At 43.1% G+C, this 11258-nt stretch overlaps 1 protein-coding gene across 4 annotated transcripts in view; it reads right to left on the bottom strand.

Moving 5' to 3' along the window:
• Positions 1-1443: 1443 nt before the first annotated feature.
• Positions 1444-11258, bottom strand: part of Ccr9 (C-C motif chemokine receptor 9) — a 13093-nt gene continuing 3278 nt past the window's right edge. For 3 of the 4 annotated variants that reach the window (XM_028781791.1, XM_028781792.1, XM_028781794.1), the window contains exons 2-3: positions 6982-7026; positions 1444-2949 (exon numbers count right to left, since the gene is read on the bottom strand). In XM_028781791.1, the coding sequence (XP_028637624.1) occupies positions 1861-2949; positions 6982-7002 (1110 nt within the window). In that variant the 5' untranslated portion in view covers positions 7003-7026 and the 3' untranslated portion in view covers positions 1444-1860. Of the gene's footprint in view, positions 2950-6981; positions 7027-10544; positions 10603-11258 lie in introns of all 4 variants that reach the window. The other variant, XM_028781793.1, reaches the window with a different exon arrangement.

Raw genomic sequence — 11258 nt, 5'->3', positions numbered from 1 at the left:
TCCGAATTCCTCAAAGGAGCAGATATCTGGATCTCCTAAAAATGACAGTCCATGATACAGATGGCTCTGGCCTTATACTGACCTTGGTTTTGGAAGTGGTGCCTGTCATATCTGGGGCTCACTTATCACTTTCTGCTGAACTACCTGCTGACCTTCCCAGGAATACGCACTCTGTCTCTTACTATGTATGTGAAAGATGAAGGAAGGCAGAATAAAAACTTGGTTGGCTGGATGGGGTAAAGGTTTACTAGTCTTACCTTTTACAATTACTGTATGTCTAATTTTTAATTGTTCACAATTACAATATTGAGAAATGGTAAAACAAATAGCAAGTGATGAACATTTGTAAATATACATTATAAAACACATTTTAAAGATATGCAATGATTTTTTTTCCAATGTGAGAAATGTATCAAGTAATTAAAAACAGGTGGAAGGTAAATTATATTACATATTTTTCTTTTTCATTATATTTTTATTCCATGTGCCTTGGTGTTTTGCCTGCATGTATGTCTGTGTGAGAGTATCAGATACTCTGAAACTGGAGTTACAGTTTTGAGCTGCCATGTAGGTGTTGGGAATTGAACCCTGGTCCTCTAGAAAACAGTCAGTGCTCTTAACCACTAAATCATCTCTCCAACCCTTTGTTTACTTGGTTGGTGGTTGGTTGGTTGGTTGGTTGGTTGGTTGGTTGGTTGGTTGGTTGGTTTTCGTGATGAGATTTCTCTGTGTAACCAGCCCTGGTTGTTCTGGACTCAATATGTAGACCGGGCTGGTCTCGAACTCAGAGATCATCCTGCCTCTGCCTCCCAAGTGCTGGGATTAAAGGTGTACACTACAATGCCCAACCCACCAATTCATCTTAATCTAAAAAGGTTGTAAACTGTTGGTACTACAGAGTAAGGAGAGGGGAGGTAGCAGGAAGGCAGACACTGTTCCGGGGGCCTCAGAAGAAGAGGACATGTCACTGGTAGGAAGAAGATGGGAGAACCTGCAGCAAGTGCCTCTTGCCTGAGGAAGTCCCAAAGGCTAGGTTCCCACCATCCAACCATATTCTCCAGCTTAATTCTCTGAGGGCCACTTTGACCACATCAGGGAACAGGCTAGATCCTTGCCTAGTTTGTGCTTGCAGCTAGGTTTGGACATGGCCTCGTCTGCCTGACACAGAAGTAGACTGGGAGCAAGACTCCAGGTAATGTGATGTGGTCAGCTGTCCATCAGCTGACCAACCTGTCTGACACATGGCTCCAAACTAGGAACAGTGGTTCTCCCTCTCAAAAGACCAATGAGATCAGAATGTCATTCAACCTCAGAGCTTTGTGTGTATTCTAGATTTAAAAAAAAAAATAACTGTAGCTAATGAGACATACAGTCTTCCCACCAGTAGGACTATAGAGAAAAGATCCTGAAGTGGATGTCAATCAGCTTTTTTTTTTGGGGGGGGGGCCGGGGGCCAACACGGTGGTGGCCAGTGCTCTGTCACCTCTGGAGAGGAGTAGCATCAGATCTGAGGTAAAAGAAACTTGGAGCACTGAAGGAACTCAGTGCCTCCAAACCCCAGCTGCCCTGATGAGCATGTCCAAGGCTGGGGTGTCCTCACGGCTGCTCAAGTATTCTCTTCAGAACTGAAGTGACCATAACTAAACACCAGCTGGTGCCCTTCTGCAGTGGTGGGTTTGGGAGACTTTGGCAGATTGACTGAGCATGATAAAGTTGTTTAGGCTCATCCCAGATTGTTTGTTTTGTTTTTTCCTGCTCCCCCCACCCCCCAGTTTTCTTACTATTTGCTGTCTCTTTACACTATGTTGTATCCACATATCTTGTTATTTCCAAAAAGAACCAAATGCCCTGTGAGTTCTCTCAGAGGGAGAGAGCCCCCGAAGTTGTCTCCAGTAGCATAGAAGAAAGCTTCAAGCTACCCTCTCTCCTTGTGAATGAAACCCACTGGGCCTGGCTAATGCATCCCAGGTTCTTCAGGGTCTTCACCAGATCCCTCCGGAATCTCTCACCCACAAAAACATAGAGAACTGGGTTCAGACAACTGTGGAAGAATGCAATAGTCTGAGTAACCTGGAAGCAGATGTCAATGTTGGTGGAAATAGCACAGTTGGAGATAAACATGGTGTAGGCATCGACAGCCTGCACTACAAGAATGCAGTTGTAGGGGAACTGAGACACAATGAAAACAGTGAGAACAGTGATGGTCACCTTGAGGGCCTTGTGCTTGGATGACTTCTTGGCCTGTACCAAGGTATGAATGATGATGGTGTAGCAGAAGGCCATGACCATGAAGGGGAGGAAAAACCCCAAGGTGACCTTCAGGATCAAGACAGCTGACTTTAGCTTGGCATTCTTATCCTTAGGGTAGACCATGGTACATATGGCAATGCCAGATTCCCCACTGATTTGACTGTAAAGGATTTCTGGGGTGCAGAGCACAGCTGCCATCACCCAGATGGTAATGCAGACCATCTTGCTGTACAGCAGCCTTTTCTGCCTCCAGACCTGAGCCTTCATGGCCTGTACAATGGCAATATATCTGTCCACACTGATACACATGATGAGAAGCACACAGCTGTAGAAGTTCATCTTGTACATGCTGTTCACAACCTTGCACATGAAGGTCTGGAACATCCACTCACCAGCAGCGGCAATGGCCCAGAAGGGAAGAGTGGCAAGAAAGAGCAAATCAGCAATGGCCAAATTCAAAAGGAACATGTCAGTCATGGTCTTCACTCTTGTGCAATACCAGTAGACAAGGATGACCAGGCTGTTACCCAGGGTGCCCACAATGAATACAAGCCAGTACAGAGGTGGAAGGAAATGGCTCGCAAACTGCCTGACATTGTTTTTCTTACAGAAGAAGCTACTGAAATTCAAATTCATGTAGTCATCTGTGGAAGCAGTGGAGTCATAGTTGTAGTCATCAAACATGCCAGGAATAAGGCTCTGTAAGGAATATGGATAGCATTCAGTCAAGGATAACTTTTGAGTGATCAGGTCTGACGGTAAATAGGATAACCTGACCCAATGCCAAAGCTCTAAGATAAAGGAAAAGGAGCATAAGTGGTGGTAGGAGGACTGTGATATGATTTAGTTTGGCTTGAGTATGTAAAGTTTATAAAATATTGGTCACCCAATGTCATGATCTGAGGTGGGGCCCACTGTTGGTTATGTAATGGTTGGTTATGTAATGGTATACTACCATAGAAGGCATTAATGAGTTTTCTTGGGATCCCAGTTCCTACAATAGCATGTTGTCACAAAAGAAGGGGAGCCTGGCCCTTGAATCTCCCTGACTTCCTATCTTGCCACATGGCTGTATATTTCTTCTTTTTTCTTATTTTCTGCCATACTATGATATAGCCAGGAGACCTGCACCAGAGGTTGACCAGATGAGGCTGCCCAATCTTAGAACTTCAGCCTCCCAAGCTGTAAACTGAAGAAGTTTCTTTACACATAACCCAAAGTAAGGTGTTTGGTTAAAACAATAGAAATTGATCAATGAAAGAAATGTTTATTTAGTAAATGTTAACTACCCACTGTAAGTGGTTACTGTGTTATCTGCTGAAGATACCAGGTAATCAAGTCTGGTTTCTACTTTCATAGAACTTAACTTATTCATGAAGGATACAGAGAAGCAAATGAACACTCACAGTGTGGATGACAAGTATTCTGATACAATAGAAAAGAGAGAACCACAGTGGACATTTACTTGAACTGTGTGAGTGAGTGTGACATGTGACAGTCCTTTCCCCCAACTATTCAATATCTGCAAATATAAAATGTCAGCAGGAGCCCCTTAATCTACTGGAGTCACAGCACCTCTGAGTTTTCTGAGAGCCCCAGAAGTATAAACACTCATCTGCGCGCACACACACATTTGCATATACACATGGGACACTCAATTGCACGCATAAATATGAGTGCCGTAGAGTTTCCAAGGATCTTGTTGAAAACAAGTATTAACATTATAAGACAGGGAACATTAAGTCAAGTATAAACATTCTTAAACACATGAATCCCATGTGATCACAACTGTCACACATTCAGGGTACTGGTTCTAATAGGGACATACAATCACATGGGGCACACATGCATTGCACACTCTCCTATGCCAAAGCATGCCCGCCCTCCTGCTCGCATGCTCATCTACACACTCATGCACACAAACACACATGCATAAATATATCTACACACATATGCTAATATGTCATTGTACTTCCTGTGGGTACCTACCACTGCCATAGGAGAAGGGGATGGATGAAACCTGAGCACGTAGATAGCAGGTAGGAGGATGCCAGGTCCACAGCAAGGTAACTGTTACATTTTTGAAACCTCCATTCCATGCCCACATGAGCTCACTGCCTTCCATCCCCTCTTTGGGGCTTGCATTAGACTTTATCATTTCACAGAGACTCTTAGTCACTGGTGTCTTGCCCTGAGAGACGGTCTCTGCATTTCTTTTGTGAGAGGACAATCTCACAGTATTTTTTTTCCCTTGAGACAAGTATAATAATTTTTCAAGTTATCTGTCTGTATTTGAACTAGACACTCTCTGTGAGAGTTTGTTTTGCTTTAAGTAGTTAATATTAGTAAAAATGTAAGAGTCATTGGTTAGTTTATGTACATCCATATTGGTGTTTGTAGGAGGAGCTAAGGTGGGAGGAGTAAGGAGAGAAAGAAGAGGAGTAGAAAGAGGAAGAGGAAAAGGAAGAAGAGGAGTTAGAGAGAGAGATAGGATCGATGGAGGCGGATGTTCACGTGTCTGTAGCAGTCAAAGGTAGTTGGTATATCTAGGTTGGATATTGGGTTACACTTCTGATTGTGTGGGCATCTTGTTACTGATCATTATCAAATATATAAGCTTTTGGATAATTTAAGCATTAGAGTCTCATTTTCCTACTGGGCCCGTGTGGATGGCAGGATGGTCTGGGCAATGCCTAGCCTTGCAAAGACAGCATGGGAGATTGAGCCATCTCCCACACTGACGTCTCATGAGTTGGCCATTTCTAGCTGCAGGCGCACACGTGGCCTCCGGCTGAGAAACATGGCAGCTGAGCTAGGCAGAGCCACCGAAGCTTAGATAGTTGGCTAGACCAGAGGCAGTTTTAAATAATTAGCACAACAGGTATTGAATAATAAAATTCCACCACTGTTTGTTAGCTGTGCTATATAATTCCCATATGCTTCTGATGGCCAACCAGCCTTTCCCAAACCCTGCAGTTGTTGAATGCTAAAGAATCTGCATGTTGCATTTTCATTTTTGAAAGTCACAATTATCCCAAGCAGACTCATCTCTGGAAAGAGTTCCATAAAACTTAATTTTCATTTTAATCGCATATTGGCACAATAAAAGGCCCTTGAGATGTCCATAATTTTTTTTCCTTAGCAATGTTTCCTTTACTTATTTGAGTTTGGAGTATTATCTCTGTATGTGTGTAAGTACACACATGCACACATGCATGTGGTTCTTATTAGATAGATACCAGAACATACTGAATGAGATGATAAAAAGTAGTACATTATGGGAGGCCGATGCTTCCAGAATTTTGAAGCTCATACCACTAAATCCAACCTACATGGACCCTGGCTGGCAGGAAATAACAGGAGATATCATGGCATCTTGGGATAGCTCTTAAGAGCTCATTATTGTGAAAACTGAGCAAAGCTCCTCTCTTTTAAGTATATTGGTGCCAAATATATTTGGTCTGAGACACAAATTCTTAATTTAAATTAAGACTTCTCTCTATCCATGCAGTCATCTGAAAGTATCAGAAGGAACCATCTCTGGTGCCAGAAAAGTCCTGCAAACACTAGACATGGGCTCGGTGATTAAAATACCTACATCCCTCATTTTGTTCTCTGATTTGCTTCAAACCCTGAACCCTCCATCACTCTCCCAGTCTCAGCTTACTGCTCAGTAACAGGGGCTGGCAGCACGTGCAGCACCTGGATTCTGTGGTCCATCGGGACTTCTCTGACCACGGAGGGTCATCACTGTTGGGAGGCTCACCTTTTATTTAGGCTGCCTTTCCATGTTCAGTTGTTTTCCAAAATCACAAATGGGAAACCACGAGACAGACTTCTCAGAAGGAGCCTGCTCAGCCTTGATCTCTCTGCCTCAGAGGCCAAGAGCCAAATTCCACTGCAGAGAAAATCAAGGCTCTCTCCTCGCCTTACCAGGATCAATTTAATAGTATGTGCAATCATATAAATAGTCCCAGACAATGCTAAGGGCATACTGGAGTAATAAATAATTTTATTGGCAACCTAATTAAGCCACCACATCCTGTAGGTCTTACAAACCTACAAGGTACTTTGAAGGACAATCTGTTCGCTCCACTGAGGTGGCTTAGTTTCCACTATCTGCACGTAAAACATATTTCCCCTTTTACAGAAGCAAAATGAAAGCCTTAAGATATTGTAAGGTGCTTAGATTTGATTCTAAAATTAATCCATCCTACACTTAATTACATTTTGTGTTAAAAAAAAAAAAAGGAATTCAGACAATGATTTGACCTGCTAAAGTTAATTCAGTTCACAGCCTGTCAGGAAAATACCACTATCAGCTTTTGAAAGAGTTGTGTGGTTATAAGAGAAAGGCAAGTATTTCTCCACCACAAGGCTTTTGTTAACAAAACAAGTGGGTTCTCTCTTTCCTTTGCGCGAGCATCAGAAAACATATGGGACAAAGCCTATCCTAGCCAAAGAGCACAAAACTCCTCTGCTATTCATAAAATTTAAAATTTAAATTTTCTGTTTTCACAGCATGCCCCTCCCAATGCTGCCTCTGTTTACAAAGAGAGTGGATACAGCCAGAAACATCCTATATAGTGGTGAGCACTGCTGACAGAGCTCTTACCCTGGAGCACCACAAGGGAAATCCATCTCCACAGTAGATTCTTTCCCATATCCCCATGCAAGGAGGACCAGGGAGTGAGAGGGTTTTGAGGCACCTGAGGTCATGACTGTACTCACTGTGAGTTCTGTGGATGTCATGGTGAGTCAGACGCCAATCAGCTTCTAGAAAGAAAGGGCAAAAACCAGAAAGAAGAAAAGTTTACAGATGTACTCTGGGAACTAAACATCAAAGGTGGAGGAGATTCAACATCAAACTTGTTTGAAAATATAAGATGAAAGCAACAGTTCCTGAGTTACTGCTTGCTTCTTTACTACAATAGACACAGGGCTTAATGCTTAATTTCTTTTAACTTAGATATCTCACACAACTTGTACCTGTGAATGATGAACCATGGGGACACTTAGCTAGTCTCCAACCCACCCTTATGGCATAGTTCATTTCTTTCTGGTTCAACTTCTGTAAGGTCTAAGAATGACTCCTTCTCTCTCCACCCCCATTTTTTTTTATTGCCTAAGCATAAGCTAGCAATACAAGGTCAGAGCTCCCTGAAGAAGGGTGTGTAGGCACCCAGCCTGGGAGAGAACCCCTCCTTTGAGGAGGGCTCTGTGCCTGGCCAGTGCCTCTACCCCACCCCTCAGTCAGCACTACACATCTTGGTGCTAGAAGACTTGCTCCATGAATCCAGCGTGCTCTGCTGCCTCCTTTCCTGTGGCTTTCCTTTCCACTCCACCTTTCTCAAAGAACTGCGGACTCCATGACACACAACGAGGTACAATTCTGGAAAACAGTTTGTCAGATTGAGACCCCACGTGTGCGTGTGTGTTGTGTATGTATATAAGCGTGTGTGTGTGTGTGTGTGTGTGTGTGTGTGTGTGTGTGTGCCTGGGAAGGCCAGAGGTCAACAGAAAGTTCTCTCTCCCTTCCTCCCTCTCTCCTTCCCTCCTTCCCTCCCTCCTTCCCTCCTTCCTTCCCTCCCTCCCTCCCTCCCTCCCTCCCTCCCTCCCTCCCTCCCTCTCTCTCTCTCTTATTCTCTTCCTCTTCTCCTTCTCCTTTCTCCTCTTCCTCCTCCTCCTCTTCCTCCTCCTCCTCCTCTTCCTCCTTCTCCTCCCCCCTCTCTCATGCATATGGGTGTTTGCCTATTTGTAGGACTGCACTAGATATGCTCATAATGCCAGAAGAGACCAGAAGAGGGCGTCAGGTCCCCTGGTTTTGGAATTGAACCCAGATCCTCTGGAAGAGCAACCACCAATACTTTTAACTGCTGAGCCATCTCTTTAGCACCTACCTTTTTTCTTTGCTTTGCTTTTTTCTTTTTTGTTTGTTTTGTTTTGCTATGGCAGGACCTCTCACTCAGAGATCAGCTGGTCTATACCTCTCCAGAGCTGGGATCATAGACGTCACTACTATACTTGGTTTCTATGGTGCTGTGGATTCAAATGTGTCCTCACGCTTCTACAGCAAGTCCTTTAACTGAGACCCCTCCCAGCCCACTGGAGAACAGTTTGGCGATTTTCTAGAAACGCGAATATAACCAACTATCCTATTCCCAAGTAATTACCCTAGGAAAAAATGCAGCCGTATCCCCACAGCAACTTGGACATGAATCTTCTCACCAGCTGTTTTGGTGACAGCCAAACTGTAGATTTAGTAATGAATGGAAAAGTTTCTGGAACATTCACATAACAGGAGAGATGAATGGCCACCTCACACAGGCGCTCAGATTGGTCTCAGAGTAATTTTACGCTGAGTAAGGGAGGCGAATCTAAAAGTGTCTACTGTTTGCCTTCACTTACATGAAACCCAAGATAATGCAGAGCAGCCGCCAGTGGCAAAGGCGGATCAGAGATTTCCTGGAAAGAGGCTGTGGAGGAGAGTAAGCAGGCAGTCAGGATGCAAAGGTGAGGGTGAGTCTGCGTGGGAGGAGGGAGACCTGTGGCTGAGATGGTTTCACAGGGATAGGTAGGTGTACAAGAACACACTTTTCGTTTTACGTATTTGTCTACATATTTGTCGCTATTGGTACTAGGACTTAAAGAAGTTGTCAAAGTAAAGAGGAAAATCAGGTTCTCTCTCTCTCTCTCTCTCTCTCTCTCTCTCTCTCTCTCTCTCTCTCTCTCTCCTTCCCTCTCCCTCTCTTTTTGTCTAGCAATCATCTCCGTTATCAGCAAGCGCATGACAAGGAACATCCTTTCCTGCCCCTTCCTACATCAGATCTCCCAAGCACCTAAGTGCCTGCCTTGTGCTGTGCTTTGGAAAAGAGGGAGCCACACAAATTCACAGTTTTAAAGTGGAACCGGGGGTGATGTGGTGATGTAGCACTGTAATCCCAGCACTTGGAGAAAAGACCCAATTGTGAGTTCCAGGGCAGGCTAGCCTACATAGCAAAACCCTGTCTAAAAAGAAAATTCAATTACATAGATAGGTAAATGGATAGACATACTGAAGATAAACACACACACACACACACACCACAGCTTGGTTCCCAGCACTCACACCAGGGAGCACACAACCATTAGTACCTCCAGCTCCAGGAGGGGCCGATACCTCTGTCTGACTTCCATAGGAATCTGCACACATACATACTCAAACTCCCACACAGACACAAACACACAAAAATATAAATCTTTTCAATTTTTAAATAGTTGGCAAATATACAAAAGTTGAAAGAGGGAAAAAAAAGCAAAATACCCAAACATTTACATCTCCAACTGCTGATATCAACTCACTTTCCTCCCAGCTTTGTTCCCATGAGTATATGCACAACTATTTTTTCCTTTCCTTTTTATCAAATTATGGCATTTTGTTTTACTAAGTATTCTTCCCCGCCTAAATAAGCTGGCTGCATGGCTTCTAACAGGAGCTGGCCCATATCATTTAAACATTCCTTCTGGGTGTCTGGTATCTTGTCTTCAATTTCTGTTTATAATTACTTTGAAATACTTCTGGATGAATAGAAATGAAACATGCATTTTTTTTTCAGAAAAAAAAAAAAGATACTCTTTTCCTTTCTTCCTAAGTCGGAAAATCACAAATTCTCCCCAGGTTGCATTTCTAACCTATTCTGGGGTCCTTGGTTCTTTTAGAGGTGATAGATTTCTGTTCAGCCACATTTCAGATGTCACTAAGCCAATCTTAAAATGGGAATTCAACCTACAGAAAGAAACGCTGTTGCACGATATTTGATCACATTGTGAAACACCCCCCCCAGACTAAACTGTAAGAATCTGTCTCTAATTATGGCTGCACCTTTACTCCTGGAGCTTTCTGTTTACTGTAAACAAGTACTTGAGGTGTGGCTTGGCCCTAGCACACACCTTTAATCCAAGAGCTAAAGAAAGTTAACCATAGGTCAAGAGGTGGAGCAAGCAACCAGCTGACAGGGAGTGAGCATAAGAAAGGAGGGTCTTGACTTGAAGGAAGCAGCCTGGAGAAGCAGAGATTTTTTCCTTCTGGGAAGTCAGTAGAGGAGGAAGGTCAGCTGGGTGCTTTCTTTGCCTCTGAGCTAGCAGGCTTTCACCACAGCATCTAGCTCCTGAGTCTTTGTTTGGTAAAATCGAACAGCTGAGAATTTTGTTTTTTAAAACAACAAAAAGCAACCTTTTGGGGGATAAAAATTGCTTTCCCACTAAATGAAAAGTCCCCCTAACTAAGCAAATGGCTTTGGGAAACAGAGGCTGACCTGGAAGCATGAGTCACAAATCATTCCATGTATGTCCAGTACCGGTGGCTTATGTCACCTTGAATAAAGAGGTTGAACAATGATCACATGACACCTGATACATTTTTCAAAAGAAAGAAGTCAGAAAAAGGCTGGTGGTTTTGGCTACAGAAAGTTTTAGGGTGAAGACAGCAACAGATAGTAATGGTGTGGGTAGAAGAATGAAGAAACCTTCACAGTACTGTGTAGCTGTTAGTATGGATATTTATTAGCCTTTTGTGGGTGTGAAAACAGTATCAAAATTTGTAGAGCAGGACAGCAGATGCTCTGTTCTGTCAATGCTGCAGCATTTTCTTGCCGAACAAGAGTCTAGAAACAACCTAAATATACAGCAGCTGGTCGGTCACATTGTGATATACCTACTTCAAAACACACATAGCCAATTAAAAAGAAGAGATGCTTCAAGCCCACAAAGACAAGGTCTCTAAAATTATTAGTTTAAAATGTAAATTGTACAAGACCGTGTTTTATGATCTTTAAAATATATATACAAGAACTTATACCATTCTTGGAACAGAAGCTATCCTGGAGAAGCCTAACCCATGATCAAGAGTGGAAAATGAGACTTGATCTTTTTCTTATAAAGTTTGTAGTGCATTATAATGTTTACCAAGTGTGTGAAATTGTAAGAGCTATCATAAAAATAACTTGTCAGTTTTTTGAGAGAGAGAGAGA

This window comes from Grammomys surdaster, unplaced genomic scaffold (assembly GCF_004785775.1).
Source record: "Grammomys surdaster isolate TR1022 unplaced genomic scaffold, NIH_TR_1.0 546, whole genome shotgun sequence".
NCBI lineage: Eukaryota > Metazoa > Chordata > Mammalia > Rodentia > Muridae > Grammomys > Grammomys surdaster.
This window is presented reverse-complemented; position numbering and strand designations above follow the sequence as displayed.